The 18,972-nt window shown below is 37.8% G+C and overlaps 2 protein-coding genes and 1 long non-coding RNA gene across 3 annotated transcripts; 1 reads left to right on the forward strand and 2 right to left on the reverse strand.

The window, feature by feature from the left end:
• Positions 1-655: 655 nt before the first annotated feature.
• LOC132985409 (trace amine-associated receptor 1-like) lies at positions 656-6,486 on the forward strand. Its single transcript, XM_061052757.1, has 3 exons — positions 656-1,038; positions 1,111-1,410; positions 6,254-6,486. Exons 1-3 carry the CDS (start codon positions 711-713, stop codon positions 6,484-6,486), a joined length of 861 nt encoding a protein of 286 aa, XP_060908740.1. The 5' UTR covers positions 656-710.
• Positions 6,487-6,721: 235 nt separating this feature from the next.
• On the reverse strand, positions 6,722-12,873 carry LOC132984481 (zinc finger protein OZF-like). The gene is made up of 2 exons (XM_061051364.1): positions 12,621-12,873; positions 6,722-9,695 (listed from the first exon to the last, which is right to left on the reverse strand). The coding sequence occupies exons 1-2, from the start codon at positions 12,712-12,714 to the stop codon at positions 8,401-8,403; spliced, it is 1,389 nt and encodes a 462-aa protein (XP_060907347.1). The 5' UTR covers positions 12,715-12,873; the 3' UTR covers positions 6,722-8,400.
• A 3,270-nt stretch (positions 12,874-16,143) lies between these two features.
• On the reverse strand, positions 16,144-18,402 carry LOC132984531 (uncharacterized). Its single transcript, XR_009674948.1, has 4 exons — positions 18,293-18,402; positions 17,890-17,957; positions 17,339-17,690; positions 16,144-16,636 (listed from the first exon to the last, which is right to left on the reverse strand). It is a non-coding gene; the product is annotated as an uncharacterized LOC132984531 (long non-coding RNA).
• Positions 18,403-18,972: the final 570 nt, after the last annotated feature.

An 18,972-nucleotide genomic window follows, 5' to 3' on the forward strand; every position in this document is an offset into this window, starting at 1 on the left:
GAAATTCGCAGAGGAAACTATTTTGATTGGTCATATTTGTAGAAAGGTTGCAGTGATTGGACACAATTGCAAGGTCGCCCAGAATTCACGGGGATTGGTTGAATTTCACGGGGCCTGATTATTGGAGAGATGTCAGAGTGGGGCTACTACACACTGCTACACAGGGAGCGCACCTCTCAAGCTACCAGACCAACTTCCATATTATGGTCCATATCGGGACTTGAACCGGCCAACCTCCGGTTCCCAACCCAAGTCCCTAAAGACTGAGCTACTACTTCTTATTTCTTCTACTTACTTCCTCTTACAAAGTTTTAATGGTGGTAAATAGTGGTAGATTGAAAATTTGGACAACCCACTCTATAACACAACAGCACATACTATAACTGAATCCTAACGTATCATATTGTTAGTATCCCATGTGAACAGGAAACATCTGATTGGATTTCTAATGTGTTCATTCAGTTAATGAGATGAGGTTTGATCAAAACTGTGCAAAGTCAAAAGATCTTTGTGTTGTGGCACAGTGACAAAGACCACACAACACTGTCCATGAATTGACAGTATTGGAGTATTCCAAGGTAAGAGAACATTGGATGATAATGAGGTCTTCTTTCTTGAAAAAAGATGCTGTAGTTTCCTTTACATGCTACACAATCTGATATTCTTTTAAATGTTTTTAATGAAATACGTTTTTTTCTTAATCAGGAAGCATGGAACCAAAGTTGACTGTGAACGAGACCTTTGTCATCGATAACATAAATATTTGCAGTGATTTGGATAACACAACTTATATATTTACAAGTTACCCTGGCATAATGTGTGTATTTGCATATATGTTCCTCTGTCTATTATCCATTACCACAATATGTGGAAACCTTCTTGTGACAATCTCTGTTATTTATTTCAGACAGCTTCACAGCCCCACTAACTATCTCATCTTTTCTCTGGCTATAGCTGACTTGCTTGTGGGAGTATTAGTCTTTCCTTTGAGCATGATATTTACTGTTACCTCGTGTCTTTATCATCAACATATATTTTGTAAAATTAGAGACTGCTTAGATGTAACTCTTTGCACATCTTCTATTCTGAATTTATGTTGTATTTCCATCGACAGATATTATGCAGTGTGTGAGCCTTTGACATATAGAACTAAAATAAGTGTTCATGTTACTATACTCATGATTGCAATGAGCTGGTTTATTTCTGCCCTGATTGGAATTTGTATTATAATTGCAGGATTCAGCCAAGGAACATGTGAGGAAATGTGCTCCATTAAAATTTTAGTAGCAAACACTATGGGGCCTGTTTTATCGTTTTACCTTCCAGCCTTCATAATGCTCTGTATCTACCTGAAGATATTTATTGTTGCTCAGAAACAAGTGAATAGCATCCAGAGCGTGACCTGCCGAAGTAAAAGGTCTGGAGCAACTGTCAGTAAGATGGAGAGAAAGGCAACTATAACTCTGGCTATTGTTATGGGAGTTTTTCTCCTATGTTTAACTCCTTACTTTCTTTGTGTCATATTTCAGCCTTTGTCTCATAATCCCCCTCCAGTCCTTGTGATTGAAACACTTAATTGGCTCACATTGTCAAATTCAATGCTGAATCCTTTTATATATGCTTTCTTTTACAGTTGGTTCAGATCAGCTTTCAAAATGATAATTTCTGGAAAAATATTTCAAGGAGATTGTGCTAACTCAAAATTGTAATAATTATTGTATGTTGCTATAAAGTTTCATAAGGATGAAATGTGAACAATGGTTTGAGAAATAAAAAAGGAATGTTAGCGCTTTAAATGATTAAATACAATTATTTTAATAAATCCTAATTTCCTCATTTTACTTAAAAATCTATTGGAACTGGCTTGCACTAAAAACCTTTAGTTTAGTAGATAGTCAACATTTAAGTCATGAGTTTATCTGATAAATGTGTCACGTGACCCTTTTCTAACTGGAAATATTTGTCAGTTCAACAGAACTTTTGTAATCACATAACCAAGTCATTTGTGTTGTTTCAGCATTTAATTGTGTGTCAAATTCAATGTATTTAGTTTGAAACAAAATAATCAGGTTGATGGTTAGTTTTGTGTTCCTTAGCTGCACAAAAAATGGTGTGTCAAAACTTTGATACTTGATATTTTGACATCTTGACATCAAAGTCAAATTTACTATTTTTTTCAATGTTAAACTCAATCTTCATTAGGAACAGCTTGCAAACAAAACTTTCCTGGACTGTAGGATAGTTTCAGTACACCTGACGCACAATACATGCGATGTCACATAATCAGAAAAGAGATTTCTTGTATGTCCTTTTAACACACCACTTTACATCAAGTAATCAGAAATTTGTGTTTAACAAATACAAAGTTCAATGTAAAATTAATTTATTTTGTAAAATCTGACTTGTTGTGTGCATTAAGCAAAACATATCACATTTTGAGGCATATTTAAACCAGCATCCCAGACACAAAAAGATTGTGTCAAAAAAGTGTGTCAAATTCATTATGCCTATGTAAAGTTAATTCAACACATTTTGTTAAACTTTTATATTCAGTATTTGTTTTCTGTGCTATTTCTTTTTCCAGTGGTTAAACAAAACCAAACCTATTATATTTAATTGATTTCATGCATTTTTATGCGTTTACCATCTAATAGTTGCATTGTACACACAACTAGAAATTCAATCATCTTTAAAGGTGCATTAGATTTGGTAGTGAAACAAATCTATGTTATATTTTCTGAACTAAAAACACAAACTTTTTCAATGGAAAAAATGGGTCCCTGAAACACTGTTTGGAGCTAAAAAAGCTACCAGGAGAGTTACGATTCACTGTAGAAGACCCCCTACATAACTTCTCGTGCTACATTTTATCTTCAAACAGGGTTACAGGGACCAAATTTTCCTCTGAGGACAGTTTGTGTGTAGAGTTATGAACATATACCACAGAATCTGTACACTTCTCCAACTTTCACATTTCTCTACCAAAACTATAAAGTGGGCCTTTGAAAAATCAAATACACAAACTAGCACCTTGTCTTAACATTCTCACTTCTAATACAAAATAAGAGGTTATGTAAGACAAATTGTGACCATAATGATCTTGCTTTTAAGTTTTTTTTAAATCAGACATGACATTACAAGGACACTGCAGGCTCATAACCAGGGCTGTATTATTTAAAGGGCTGCAGTCCTGCTACAACAGCTGAAAACACTGATAATAACAAAACTGCAATAATTTCAGCCTATCTTCAAATGTTTTTTTGTAATTATTATTATAAGCTGTAAACTACGAAGATCGGTTAGGTGTCAATGATTGTGCGCTGGGTTTCAGTTTTCCGAATAAATTCGAGTTAATGTCAAGGCCGTAGGTGTAAATTAGGAAGGTAAAAGTCAGGAGGAGATGGCTTCCCCCTCCCATTTAAAAAGAAAATCTACTTGGTGTTTTGATCCAGGTAATCTACATTTAAGACTGTGACTTAAGTATGTTCATTAATCAATAAATCAACCTATCAATCTATCAATCTTTATTTGTGTAGTACCAGTTCATACATTTTTGTTACTGTATCTCAAGACACTCACCCACATAATCCTGTGTCCTTGAACACACCACAAATCAGGTTACAGCTTTTACAGCCAAGAAGGCCTGACATGGGGGATCGACATTTACCAAAGTAGCATTTCTCTGTCCTTGATGTCATCTTTGTGGCTATAGATATAGAAGAGGAACAAACACATCAAAAAGGCTTGAGTTTTAAGATGCCTCTACCTGAGAGTGTTTTCTCACGTATTTAACATAATTTATTAAATCAATGGTTGCATCATTTTACTGCAAGCTTATATAAACAGGAGTGAATACCAACAGAAGAACATTGCAGGGGATTTTGGCACATTTTTTGTGGCACTACCCACACGTTTAGCTGTGTTGCACATTCCACGAATGCATGATCTTTACAAGTTATACCTCATTGGAAAGGTGACTAATCAGGCTTTCCAACGATATGAAATACAACACCAATTAGTATTTTTAAAGGGGGGAAATAATTGACCAGAATAATGTTTCCAAACTTGAATTTCACCAAATTTATGTTACATTGGTACATAATGTTTGATTGACCTCAACAGAGTCATCTGTAGCAGCAGCCATTGCTGCTCTCACAATCAAAGTGTCAGCATCATTGTCACACTGCTCCACGGTGATCTGATGTTTCCGAAACATTAAAGAGGAGATGGATAAGCATACAATTGTTATGAATGTTGTTCAAGAACTTTGCCTGTGGTTTCAAATGTATCGTATCTGGTCAAATCTGAATGAAAAGTAGTTACCATCCCAAATTCATTTATAAATAAACCTATGAAGATACTTTATAATTCACATGCAACAAACAACATTTATTTTCACCCTAACAAAGGAAACAGTGGGGAAAGTGGGCTTGGCTGTTTCTCCGCCAAGGAGTGGTCTTGGTGCAAAAATAAATGTTTGCAAAGGATTCAGCATCCTAAAAAACCCTTAAAGGGATACTTCACCCATTTGCATTAATCTTTGTATCATTAGAAACCTGGTAGTATTTTTGAATGGTCGTGCATCCCTCCCTCATTTTCCCCTGAGATGGGAAATCTTTGTATTTCTAAGTCTGAAAAGGATCTTCCAGTGACGCAAAAATCGTAATTTTGCGTCATTGGAAGCTTTTGCGGTTAGCGGGGTGAAACTACAACGCTAGTTCCTCACATTTTCAACCACTGAAGCTACAGACCAATCACAGATCAGTGGGTGGGAACTCACTCCCAGAATCGAAACTTAACATCCACCATATTGCTTGGAAGCTATGCTAACAGGTTATATGGAGAAAGCTGAAAATGGCGAAAAAATATAAATATAGCGGCGAGATGACTGCTGCTGACAGGCCGGTCTTGTGTTTTGGCTGCTGTGGCCGCTGACCGTCACTAGCCACCGGGGCCGCCGCTGGCTGCTGCGACAGAAGACCGGCCTGTCGGCAGCAACCTCTCTATATTGCCGCCGCTGGCTGCTGCCAGCTCAGCAGCTGAGACATAAGGCCTGCCTGTTGGCAGTGGTGAGGACGAGGAGCCGGGGCCGGCTCGAGCTGGGGCGGACTGGTAGTGTCGGTGCTCTCTCTGTTTGCCTATGGACACAGACATAGAGTCTGTTTTCTGACAGGAATTTCCAAGATCAATTCTGGAAGAAATCTCTGAATCAGTTGAGGAAATTATCTTATGTGTTGAAGTAAATATGTCTGTAAATGTTTTTATTTCTATATTTCTACTGCTATACTGTATATTTTGGAGAAACTGTAACGATCAAATTTCCCTCTGGGATTAATAAAGTATTTCTGATTCTGAACTAGAGGACCTTAGTGGGAGTGGTCTGCGGTGCTGTGCATTCTGGGATTTGGTGTCTTTCATCCACATGAGCCAAAAAGACACTTTCTGCCTTTTCTCGGCCAAGAAGGCACCAACTTCAAAATGTATTTCACATTTCTACTACATATATGACCCAATGTCAATACAGATTCATGTTTCAACGGGTGAAGTATCCCTTTAAGCCTGGAGAGGTGTATTACTCGAATTCTGCGGCAGTATGGACCACATACTAGCTATTTTAAGTCTTTAAGTAGGTTGCTTATTTAATTGACAGTAGTACAAGTGCATTACATGAGACTAAATATTTACTTTAAAGCACAACCTTTTTTTATTTACAGATGAGAAACAACCCAGGTTTAGAAGGCTGGTGGATGCATTTTCCAACCCCCTGACAGAAGTCACCTACTCATCTTCCAAGCAACGCTGCCAATGTTCTCCACACTGAACCTCCTCCTCCAGAGAGAAAAGTCCTCCATCTTCCTGCTCCATGGAGAGGGAAAATGGAAAGGTTGGGCTATCCTGCTGCCCAGTATGTCTGCCTATTTTTTCATTGGATGATATGTGCTTTTTCCAAGTAATACATGGAAATCTTTTATGAACTACGAATTTTGCAGATGACGAAGATCATCTTGAAACTGTGTGCGAGGTTCATGAAGCCGATAGCACTACAGGGCCGACAAGTCCATGAGATAAACCTGTATGCTCATTGTCCACAAATACACTTTTTTGTGAAGATTGTTGTTATGAGTTGGGTGAGATCTCTGATGTGATGGAAAAGGCATAAAACGTATATGTAGTCTATAGGTAAAACCCATAGATATTGTTTAAACTACCTGTACTTAATGTGTTTTATCTCTTTCTTTTCTCTCTCTGATAGGAGAAAAGCTGAATGTTGGCTTCACCACCAGAGCTACCCTCAACAGGCTCCTGGAGGCTGGAGACATCACACCTCAGGAGGTGCAGCTATTCCAGCAGGCAGCACTGGCGTTTCTGATCAGGGCTGTGGAGTACAGCATCAACAAACTCCCCCTGAAGGAGGCCCGTATGAAGCACGCTAAATTAGTGGATGTGCAGCTGAGTGTGGGGTGGAAGATGTCCTATACTTTGTAGACAGGCAAGGGTTTCCACATTTTCCAGAGTTTCAACATATTGAATAGATTGTTCAGTTTAATGATGATCATGGTCACAAAACAAATCCTTTTTTTTTTTCTCCCACGGTATCTTAATCAGTTCTTTACACATGGTTTGTGTAGCATGTTCATTAGAAAGTGTAAAACTGAATTTCCCCTTGCAGGATTAATAAAGTATAAATTATTAGACACTCGACACAAAATAACATAAAAAGTCTTTCTCACTCTACATCAGTTTATTTATTACAAGGTTACACATGAGCTGTCTGAAGAACTTGTGCTACCCAACACAGAGGCCTCCAAGGAAACAGAGTGACAGAAAGAAGATATCAGGAGAGAAGAAGGATCCTTACACTGTAACTGTTTGATATAAACCCTTTAAATTCAAACGTCATAGCTGTTCCCAACTTACTGGTTCATATGTCAGCAACAAAACATCAATGTCAAAAAAGTAGAGACAAACAGTTATACATATGTTAGTCAATACATACTTATGAATGCACATTAGTGATGTTAATTTGTATTCCTTTGGATAACTTTTACCATTACACAGGAGATTTAAATCTAGGGATGGGTACGGTTAGAATTCTTCACAGCAATATTTATCGATACTGCTTTCCATTTTCTTATGTAAAAAAAGAGATATGAAACGGTTCAACACTTTGTTGCTTCTCTGGACACACTGTGGTCTGGTCTCTCTACTGTAGGACTTCTCATGTGGCTGTTAATACTAAGGACTCAATAGCAGTCCAGTAGTCCATACGTACATACACATCAGAGAGTAAGAACAACACAAGTAATGATCTAGAAAGGAGGAAACAACATCAGTAAGAGCAAACAAACAGCTTTAAGTCTGATCGGACACACAGGTGCTGACAGGCAATGCACAGAGACAAAACCATCGTCATCATCATCAATAATATCATTAAATAAATAAATAGGTATTGTCACTGTTGCTGACAGACAAGAGTTTTGGTTCGCTGCATCAAAACTGATTGTGAAGGCTCGGTTGGATCTCATTGGTTTGGTTCTATCAAAATAAACTTAGACAGGACACAATAAAAGTACAGAAGAAGAATCTGTATGTCAAATGTAAAAAAAAATGAAGAAAGACATTAGACAAAGACAAACAAGAGACTGAAAACCAAGAACTCTACCAAAAAGACAACTGAACCCGATGGTTCAGCACCAGCTGTTTTAAGGAAAGTTATTAGCAGAGTCTGCTCAGACCTCCCCTTTATTCTCATGTTGGAGATTTAGATTTCTTTACTTCATCCAGAAATGTTTCCTGTGCTCATGAGAAAAGCTTTTACCACACTCAAGGCAGCTGAAGGGTTTCTCCCCTCTGTGATAAGTCAGACTGGCCTTATGGGTAAATTTATTCTCACACTCAGAGCAACTGAAGGGTTTCTCTCCTGTATGAACTAACATGTGTTTGGTCAGATGCTGTGTATGGTTTAAATGTTTTGCACTCCGAGCACCCATGTGGTATCTTACCAGTCTTTAATTTCTTATTTTTCAAGTTTAATTCTGACTGATCTTCTCTTGTCTCTTGCCAATCATCACTGTCATCAGTCTCAGGTTCATCAGAGTCTCCAGTCTTGACCTCAGTCTCTGGTTGTAAATGTCTCTCTGGATCTGAGTACCTCTCTGGTTCTGCTCCTCCACAGTCCTCTCCATCAACTCCTGTTTCCATCTGTTCAGTTTGTCTCTGATGAAGCTGTGAGGACTGAGGTTTCTCTTCATCACCTTCCCTCTTCACAGAGACAGGAGTGAAGGGGAACTTGGTGGTATCAGCCTCCTCCAGTCCTTGAAGCTGTTCTTCCTCCTGACTGATCCACAGTTCCTCATGTTCTTCTTTAATGTGTTGGGGCTCAGAGCAGCTGAAGAGTTTCTATCCTGTGTGTACTAACATGTGTCTGGTCAGACTTCCTCTTTGGGTAAATCTTTTACTGCAAACAGAGCAGCTGAAGGGTTTCTCTCCTGTGTGAACTAACATATGTTTGGTCAGACTCTCTTTTCTGGTCAATCTTTTACCACACTCAGAGCAGCTGAAGGGTTTCTCTCCTGTGTGAACTAACATGTGTGTGATCAGATGCTGTTTTCTGGTAAATCTTTCACCACACTCAGAGCAGCAGAAGGGTTTCTCCTCTCTGTGAATTGCCATGTGATATCTCAAACTAGACCTATGGGTAAATATTTTATCACACTGAGAGCAGCTGAATGCTTTCTCCCCCGTGTGAATTGTTTTGTGTTTCTTCAGAGTTCCCTTTTCTCTAAATCGTTTTCCACATTCAGAGCAGCTGAAGAATTTCTCTCTGTGAATTGCCATGTGATCTGTCAAATTAGACTTACGGGCAAATATTTTCTCACACTGAGAGCAGCTGAAGGGTTTCTCTCCTGTGTGAACTTTATTGTGTCTCTTCAGAGTCCCCTTGTCTCTAAATCGTTTTCCACACTCAGAGCAGCTGAAGGGTTTCTCTCCTGTATGAATTAACATGTGTGTGATCAGATTCTGTTTTTGGTTAAATCTTTTCTCACACCGAAAGCAGCTGTAGTATTTCTCTGCAGTGTGAACTATCATGTGTCTAGTCAGATGCCCTTTTTGGTAAAATCTTTTACCGCACTCAGAGCAGCTGTAGCTTTTCTCTTCTGTGTGAGTCATCATGTGTCTGGTCAGAGTCCCTTTTTGGTTAAATATTTTACCACAATCCGAGCACCTATGTGGTCTCCAACCAGTCTTTAGTTTCAAATTTAATTCCGACAGATCTTCTCTTGTATCTTGCCAATCATTACTGTCATCAGTCTCAGGTTCATCAGAGTCTTCAGTCTTGACCTCAGTCTCTGGTTGTAAACGTCTCTCTGGATCTGAGTCCCTCTCTGGTTCTGCTCCTCCACAGTCCTCTCCATCAACTCCTGTTTCCATCTGTTCAGTTTGTCTCTGATGAAGCTGTGAGGACTGAGGTTTCTCTTCATCATCTTCACTCTTCACAGAGACAGGAGTGAAGGGGAACTTGGTGGTATCAGCCTCCTCCAGTCCTTGAAGCTGTTCTTCCTCCTGACTGATCCACAGTTCCTCATGTTCTTCTTTAATGTGTTGGGGCTTAGTGTCCTCCTGGTCCAGAATGTGGCTCCACTCCTGCTGCTCAGGTGGAAGCTCTTCTTTACTCACCAACAGCTGCTGGACATCTGCAGGACACAGTAAACAAACATTAACGGTACTTAGAGTGATTTTTTAATATTAATAAGGACTGTCAAATGATTTCATTTTTAATAGCTGAAAATCAATAGTTAATTGGAATGAATCACATTTTAATCATGTTTGGAATTCACTTATTTTGCATTTAAAAAGAGTTTAATGCTTTTATTTTGTAATTTTGCCTTAAGCTTAGGTTACTTTACTTCCTTTTTGGATGCAAACATACTTTTATTTTGAAAGAAAACAAGGAAGTTGTTGTAGACTGAAGATACTATATTAACTTAACAACGGAAAAAAGGAACTTGTTAAAAAAGTAAAAGTAAATGAAACCAGCTGAAGAGGTTGTGTAAAAAAAAAAAAAAAAAGTGAGGGTGCCGGTAGCTTAAGGCTGTGAGGACTGAGGTTTCTCCTCATCATCATTAAGTCCTGGAGAGCGGGCAGACCGGGTTCAAATCTGACCTGTGGCTCCTTTCCCACAAGTCATTCCCCACTCTCTCTCCTTGGTTTCTCATTCTGTCCTCTCTCTAAAATAAAGACATACAAAAGCCAATAAATATATCAACAAAAAGTGAAATGTTTGATGTCACAGGAGGGATATTACTTCACTGTTCTTTTCCATCACTGCAGCTACTGTCATTTAAAAACATTCATTAATTTCAGACTTAATCTCACTGTGATTAATGAGTTAACGTTTACAGCCCTACTTTAGATATTTTACAAGAACAGCATGATAAGTTAATGCTACATCTATATCTGTCCTGTGTACTTGTTGCTATGGATGATGTCATTTTAATTCTGTTGAAGAAAATGAATGGATTATCTGTAACGATAGTTGGGAGAGAGATTGCTGTTGGGTGAGCTGATCTACAATGAAGCTGGCGCACTGTTCTGTCAATGAGGTTGAAACAGTGTGCTTTCAAATGAATTTAGAGACTATCAGCCCCACAGGAACCTCCTGACCTTTCTACCTTAGTTTCTAGGATCTCACTTTGAAATGCTTCTACGGCTATGAAATGAGTAATAATAACTTTATTTATAGAGCACCTTTTAAAAACACAGGTTTACAAAGTGCTTTGACAAACAGCAAAAACAAGAACAAACTAAACCAAACACAGAAAAACATAAACAACAGCAAGAACATAACAAATGCAAAATACTAAAAATAATTAAATACAATTCAACAGAAAAGAACCCAAAGTGCACGATACCCAACAGACATATATAACCTGACCATCATAAGAACCATCATAAGAACCATCATAAGAACCATTATAAGAACCATCATAAGAACCATTATAAGAACCATCATAAGAACCATCACAAGAACCATTATAAGAACCATTATAAGAACCCAGGCAGGACAAGAACCCAACAACACGAGCTGAGACCAAGAGGACCAAAGATTTAAAAAGATGTAAGAAACTAAAAGAGCTGAAAAAAAAAAAAAGATAACAGCAATAAGAAGGTAAGAGAATTAAAAGAAATAGAAACAAGTGGTTAAAGGATCAAAAAACCCAAAACTATAATATTAATAAAAATAAAAAGTAAATATAAATATGAAACATAAATAGACAATAGAGTAGTAACTCTCTCAGCAGAAGCAGTGTCAGTCACAGTGGATGAGATCTAAGGCTGTTGAAATGAATCATTTAATCGATGCATCGCGATGCAGACTAGACGATTAATGAATCGATGCAGGGACAGGAAGTAATCGATGCTGACGAGGGTGAGAGAAAAGCATCTGCTAACCGCTAAATGTGTTTGTTTTGCGCAGCGTTGAGTGAGTTTGTTTTACCTAAACACACACGGTGGTGTGTAATGAAAGTAACATAGGCTAACAGAGGGATCTGTGACAGAAAACAACATACATTGAGTCCCGGTCCTGTGCTTGCTGACTTTATGAGCAGAGTCAGCTGGTCCTGCAGGCTCAGACCACAGTGCTCCGCTGCAGGCTGAAACGGCTTGTGTCTCTTTAGCCGACCGCAGCACAGGTTAGCATCTTCATCACAGCTAAAGGTGTGTCTAAACTGATGCCTCGCTGTCTTAAATCCAGGATAACTAAAAGAAGGGGGCTGTGGCGGTGACTCGTGATAAAGTGAGCGGCTGTAAACACAGTAGACTCCCGACAGTATCACTGCTAAGTGAACCTCCGCTAAAGCTGCGTTCATTCGATGATAAACACTTTCTACTTCCGACAAGTTCTTCACAATAAAAGTCCCCGGCCTATCTGAAGTTGAAGTGATTTTAATGTGAAACATCCATGTCAGGAAATGGGGTGTTTATAGCAGTAGCAACTTAACACAACTCGTCTGAAATATAAAGGAAAGAAACAAAACTAACCCTGAACAAAGCTCACAGCTAAAGACTACAACGTCCTGAGAAGAACACAGTGACTTAAAAACATATTTTCAACTAACAGAAACTTGTACTTATTATCTATACTGTAGGCTACCTCTATAATTTATTTATTATAACTTCCAGCTAAGTTAAGCTATGTCGACCAGCTACAGGTGGCTGGCTAACTACTGCTGCATACGATGGTTCATCATAGCTGTGACTCAGTGGTGCGGTCTCTTCAGACACCCTCCCCTCCAAAAATAAAAATATACTACATTTCTTACATGTATCATTATCAGTAAAGGAGGACGAGGAGTAACTTAACATCTGACACGTAGAGCAGGAGAGACAGAAAAAGAAGCCATTGTAAATAAAGCTAACTGCTAAGCTAGTATAATAAAATAAACAAATAAACAAAACTGTTCAGCAGGTTTGTCGCTAGAGAGATATTACTTCTGTTTGTCTAAACGTTCAGGGTTTAGAAACAACAGTAAGAAACTATGCAAAATGAACAATTAAGCTTTTAGCTCTATTGAACAGCGCAGAGAATAGAACAGGAAGTGACGCAATACACTCACCGTAGTACGTAGTAGAGACCTCCATCTTAGCATCATCGTGGTCTTCAATCTCAGAGCTACTGCGGGCTGAAGAGAGCTTCTTCTTCGTCTTCATGCTGCAGTTTCCGGAGCACTTTATGGTTAAAGCGTCAGTATGGTGTATTAGAGATTCATACAATCACATAGAATTGAGTTGGATGGTAAAGTGTGTGAAAAATCGAGACAAGCAGACGGAGCTCAGAAAATACGCTGCACCGGTCCGCCATCTTCTTTTTCTTCTTCTTCTTCGATTGAGTTTTATGGCGGCCGGCAAACAAATGAATGCATTTCCGCCACCTACTGGTAAGGAGTGTGGTTCAAAACATCTAACGCGTACTACTTTCTGTAAATAATAACAAAAACGAAATGAAATCTTCTCAATCAACTGAGTTTGTCTAAGGTTCTGAAATAAAATCCTACAGCTTCATTTTCTGAGTTCTTTTGTAAGATATTTATTAAATCTAAATATACTTTAATTTCTTTCAGGTTTTCCATCATCTGTCCTCTTTTGAAACTTTATTTCTGACAGTGTAAAATGACATGTTCCACTGTCTCCTCTTGTCCACAGTACTCGTATTATGTTTTCCTGTTTTGAACAATGTGTTATTTAATCCAGTGTGTCCTAATCTGAATCTAGATATTATAGCTATTCACTGTTCCTCTTATTTTGGGGATACATTTGAATATTAGATTATGTTCGGGGTATTTTGATTATTATTGTTTACATTCACATGAGTTATTTCCATTCGTTCCTTTCAAAGGTGTTAAATACAGATACAGTCACAATCACCGCAGTGTTTGTCAGGTTTTGTCAATTTTTAGTACAAATTCTCAATGAGCGTCATTAAATTTACACTATGATCAACTTGTGACTTTTTGGTGTGTGGAAGCCAATGCAGAATATTTATCACAATTAATATTACAGTTAATATTACATTACACCACCGCAGGTTGTTGATGTTTGTGTTCACGTTTCGGTTAGTCTCTTAAATCAGTAACAGTTATATTAAATCAGATCTTACCTTTAGTTTTATCTGGATACATAGAGAAATATTCTACCCTCGTTTATAGTACTATGAATTTCAGTCTGCACGGTGAAAGTAAAACCTGTTACTCTCGGTATAGCCCACTTATCACTCAGACTGTAAACATGTACACATTAGTAATGATGCAGGACAGATTACAATTATTTGACTTTGTTTTTGTCCAAGATACTTTTTTGAGACTTTACCAGACGTATTTATTTTTGCTGTAAAATAACTGTACAGTCAATGAACCGCATCTATGAGCGGATTTTATATTACGATTCTTGGTTTTAAATACAATTTAAATCACAATAATGATATAACAATATCAAGAAACATAGCATGTCAGTTATTAGGTTTGCTCATTTTAAGAAATAAAATAAAAAGATAAATCATGCCGGATAAGTAACCTAGCTTTACAACATTTCAGCTAACCTTAGACTGCTTATGTGTTAGCTAGCTAGATAACGACTTTAACCAACGACACATAAATCACACTTTTTTACTTACCGAAAAAACTGCAAAGATCCCTTAGATCCAACAGGTCGGTTAGAACAGTTTACTGCAGAACAACTCATTTTGCCAGCTCAAAAAAGACGAAAAAACTGAACGGAAAAATTCAATGGCGTCTCGGCTTTCCTTCACTACGTAACTTTTGCTATTCACAAACAGAGCTACGCAAGATCTGCGGCTGTCAATCATCGTCAAATATGACGTAAAATCCTGTTTTTCAACCTCAAATAACTTATTTAAAACAAACTTCACAGAAAAATGAGCACTTGAACACAATGTAGGGTGATAATAACTAATGATCACAGCAGAGTTTAGGTTTGGAAAAAAATTATGTGACGAGTATTTTAACTTTACAGTTTGACCCACATCCCGTCTGTTATCATTGAGGAGGCGGGGTTTATGACCTATACTGCAGCCAGTCAGCAGGGGGAGCTCTAAAAATAAAAGCTTCACTAGACCGGGGACCTTGTCCCGTCCATTATTTTTACAGTCTATGATGTGGACAAGCTGCTGCAGTTACAGGGTCCTTGGCTTGCTCTCTTATTACATATTATTCACAGCTGTGTAAAAGTTAAACCTGAATGCTTGAAAAGTATACTATAATGTTAATAGTATATTTCATAATGTAATTAAATAAATTACTACTAATATTAGCATGCTAATCATATTTCAACCATGGGTGTTATGTATAAATGACAGAAGATATGACAGATTGTTGACTGTTTTCTTTTAATTATGTGAATTATTTTTTTACATGGTCGATAATCAAAGTCAGAGTAAAACACACAAACATACTACAAATTAACAAGTTGATGAAAAGGCACCCAGTTTAATTAAAGCAAAATTACAAGAATGATGGAACGCAGCCTTCGCAAGATGAATGAGATCCGTCTCCGTTACACCCGGATGACAATCAAATACAGTTGAATTAACTTAGACCTGATGTCACAGGTAAATGTTTATGTCCCATGTAAAATAAGGACAATCGAAATGAAGCACTTGTCAGCTTATTTCACTACGCCGTAGCAGCGTTTACCTCCATATGGGCCGTTGTTTACTTCCGCATTCCAGGACTGGAAACCGGAAACCAGTTTAACCAGGGCCAAGCATACTGCAAAATAACCGACGACTGGCAGTCATACTACATACTACTGTTGAACGCAGTATGCAGTATGTAGTATACAGTATATACTGCATACTACTATCTACAATTGGGTCCAGTTCCCTGTTTTTACATTCTGTGACAGGATGGTTTTACCCACATTAACACAGAGGGCTTCTTTAACATAACTTTCAAACCAACAGTCTTCCCTGTCCAGGATGTGGTCTTTGTCATCCTCAGAGTAGTGTCCTTTGTCCTTCAGATGTAAGTGGACCACAGAATCCAGTCCTAAAGAGCTGGCTCTCTGATGAGGAGTGTGTTTGTGTTGTGGTTGTTTAGTCTCTCCAATGTATAAATCCCTGCACTCCTCTTCACACTGGATAACATAAACAACATTATTTTGTTTATGTCTCTGAGTTTTGTCCTTGGGGTGGACCAACTTCTGCCTCAAGGTGTTGGCTGGTTTGGATCTTCAACGAAGTCTGGTTTGCTTTACACACACACACACACACACACACACACACACACACACACACACACACACACACACACACACACACACACAATTTTTAAGTTTTCCCAACTCAAATGTATTACTTTTGAAAATTATATTTTAAAGTTATGGATACTCGCCCTAAATTGATTTGATGATACTCATTCAAATTAAATCCAACCAACTCTTCTACTCAATAAAATGTATTTGTGCCTAACCCAAAGCCTGGGGGAAAACTTGTGCTAAACTTATACACCGAAGGAAAATGATAAACAAAATAACTTCTCATCTGCTCAAAATGTACAAGAAAACCCTCATTTCAGTAACAATTGTTAAAAAATACTAATACAACTCACTTTGTGCAGGTCACCTTTTTTATTCCAGTTTAAAACAGTCTATACAACTTGAAACAACTGGAATGGTTTTGTAGATCCAGTCATGTGTCTGTATTTTAATGGAAACATTGACAGTGTTTATTTTGCACAGGATTTAAAGAACCTTAAACTGTGCTAAAAGGTGCAAATTAAGGACATTATTAGAAATAACCAATACATTTAAACAAAATATGAGAAAATAACTTTTGTGGAATCAAAAGCAAATAAAGATCCAATGATTTAACATAATGAATCACACGTATCATGTGCTGAGGTAGATAAGGAACCTTATAAAATGATTACCTTCAGATAAAAACCAACATTATGAAAACGTGCATCATCCAACCTGGGGAGACCAGGTTCACATCAAGGTCTGCTTCAATCACATCAGAAATGCTGTCAGGGTTGAACTGGATGGTACCAGTGGAGCTGTCAGTGACCACATAGAGGAGAGCTACAGGGGTGTCTTCAAAGTTTAGCTCATCGTCCCACTGCAAAAATAAAAGGAAAAAAAGATGGAGATAATCCCAGTAACAAGATTACAAGTCCTGCACAGTAGGCTCTTGCTCCTCACACAATTAAAAGCATCAGTAAATATGTTTCTGTCAGTCAAAACACTTGAATGTAAATATACATGTTGGCAGTTACTGGCGGTCACACTTTTTTCTCTGTCTATACTGGCTCTATAATACCTGCTGAATGTGAGCCACTGTAAGGGTGAAAGGACAAAATTCAAAGTCCTAATTCTGTTTAAAAATCCGACCTAATGTTCATTATTATTACGAGGCCTCTAGAATTCAGACTTAGCCAAATTACATGCTTCCTCTTCCTGCCACAAAAAAAGAAAATCAACTAATTCTTGTTTTTTTACCTCTGACTGCTGAAGCAACATTTTAGCTTCAGCCTAACTACGGGAAGAATTTCTTATGTTCAACAAGGATTGAAAATGTCTTACAGTTGGACCTGGCCTAATACAGTATGCCTCATGGAGTGGAAGAACAATAACAGTCCTTATACTCTTTCACTGTAATTAACACATGCAAGCCTTATATTTAGATAGAATATAGAAACATCTAAACCCATCTCTTCTTCTGTTAAAGTCTGTTAAATGCAGGAAGTCACATTTTACTTTACAAAAACTGTTTACACTAGTCATTGATATTGACATTTTCATAATTGCACTGAGTACATACCTTGCAGGTCTTGAAGATCCCCTTGCCAGTACAATGGGAGGGTATGAAGAGCCAGAGTGCGTCTCATGTGTATCATGCTGTTCCTAGGCCAAAAAAGAAATTCATTTTTAAATTATCATTATGACTATAAGAATAAATGATCATTATTAACCTTAGCTGCAGGTTAAAATAATTATTCTTATGCATGTAATTTACCTACAGCTTATAAATCCTCCTGCAGCGCCTGTCTCTCATGTCGCTGAGGCCTTCTGCCTGTACGAGACCAGCTGTGTGTGTCGGTCCAGCTGGCTGTAGCATGTGTTGTGAAGGTTCATATTTGTGATGCAATGGAACTCAGCAAACAACTGCAGACCTACAGAAACATAAAAGTATATTGATGAACAGAGTTTTTAACTGTAACACTGAAAATAGATTATTTGTAGTTTTACTTAATATTCAGTTTGATCCAAGGGAAATAGATTCAATTAGCAATATGACATAATTTAGATTATTCCAGTTCATCATAATGAAATGCTTATGTTTATTTTAATTTAACAACAAATCATACTCACCAATACAAAGGTTGATATGCAGTGAGTCAGGTGACTGGGGGATGATGAAATGCTTTCAGCAGCTCTCCCTTAATGGGCACAAATTATATGAAAACAAGCTAAGATTAGTTAAAATAATGGCCCTGTGAAAAACTGCTTGCACTATATACTTGAATCTATTTTATAATGTTCTGTTGAACAAAGACATGTATGTTTGTAAGGCAGCACAGTTCATCACACCGCAAACTACAGTTTCAACAAACAGCCCTCACCAATATGAAACTTTTGTCACCACAGTGGAACATGTCCCTAATATTATAATGCAGTAGACCATTAAAGATTATCACTCTACTGCTGGGGCAGACAAAAGGCTGTGGGTTCACAGGTAATAATATAAAAAGTTTAGAAATGGCTTACTTCTTACCTGATGTCTTTAAAGCTTGAAGTTCAGTGCTCTTCCTCCACTTCAACCTGATGGGAAAGATCAGTCACATACGATATAAATACAAACCAGGATCACTCATTAAACAAACATATTTTAGTTAGTCACACAATGGTTAATTAAATATTAAAAAATAATTGACGTTGCGCTCTGTTCTTCTTTGTCTTGCAGTCTGACAAATGATTACGACGAAGAACATTATATTTTATCTCAAACACGTTACTTTCAGCGCAGCAGCTTACCTTCCGCCACAGTAGGGCCAAAGTGTGGCTAAATCAGTGGTTCGGCGCAATGACAGGGCAACCCGGTATCATGCCAAAGCGTGTAATAGACACGTTGGTCCACTAGAGGATGCGTGTCAGTGTCACGCATTGCCTGTCTTCAGCGTCAAATGTACACGCCTGTGATCTGTGCCGTACCAGCAGGGGGCGATAATTTACTCAATGCCAACATCCATCGCGGACAAAAGAGAAGCATTTCAGTGTATTCCAAACCTGTCAGGTAAGAGTAATTACCCGGGATTAATATTTATTATTAACTTATTATTAACCTAAGTTTGTAATATTTGAGGTTGTCTATGACTGTTTTTCATGCTAAATACATGTCGTTTGGTGGTAGAGAGCCAAGGTTATTAACATGAGAGGAAATTGAAGTAGTAACGT

The sequence above is a fragment of the Labrus mixtus genome, chromosome 12 (genome assembly GCF_963584025.1).
Source record: "Labrus mixtus chromosome 12, fLabMix1.1, whole genome shotgun sequence".
Lineage (NCBI taxonomy): Eukaryota > Metazoa > Chordata > Actinopteri > Labriformes > Labridae > Labrus > Labrus mixtus.

Bases quoted from the DNA above. Each gene is read 5' to 3' on its own strand.
- LOC132985409 (XM_061052757.1), top strand. From the start codon at position 711: ATGGAACCAAAGTTGACTGTGAACGAGACCTTTGTCATCGATAACATA. The intron at 1,039-1,110 runs GTAAAATTAGAG...GTATTTCCATCG, and splicing joins TTATCATCAACATATATTTT to ACAGATATTATGCAGTGTGT. The intron at 1,411-6,253 runs GTAAAAGGTCTG...TCTCTCTGATAG, and splicing joins CCAGAGCGTGACCTGCCGAA to GAGAAAAGCTGAATGTTGGC.
- LOC132984481 (XM_061051364.1), bottom strand. From the start codon at position 12,714: ATGAAGACGAAGAAGAAGCTCTCTTCAGCCCGCAGTAGCTCTGAGATT. The intron at 9,696-12,620 runs GTGAGTGTATTG...TGTGTCCTGCAG, and splicing joins GGTCTCTACTACGTACTACG to ATGTCCAGCAGCTGTTGGTG.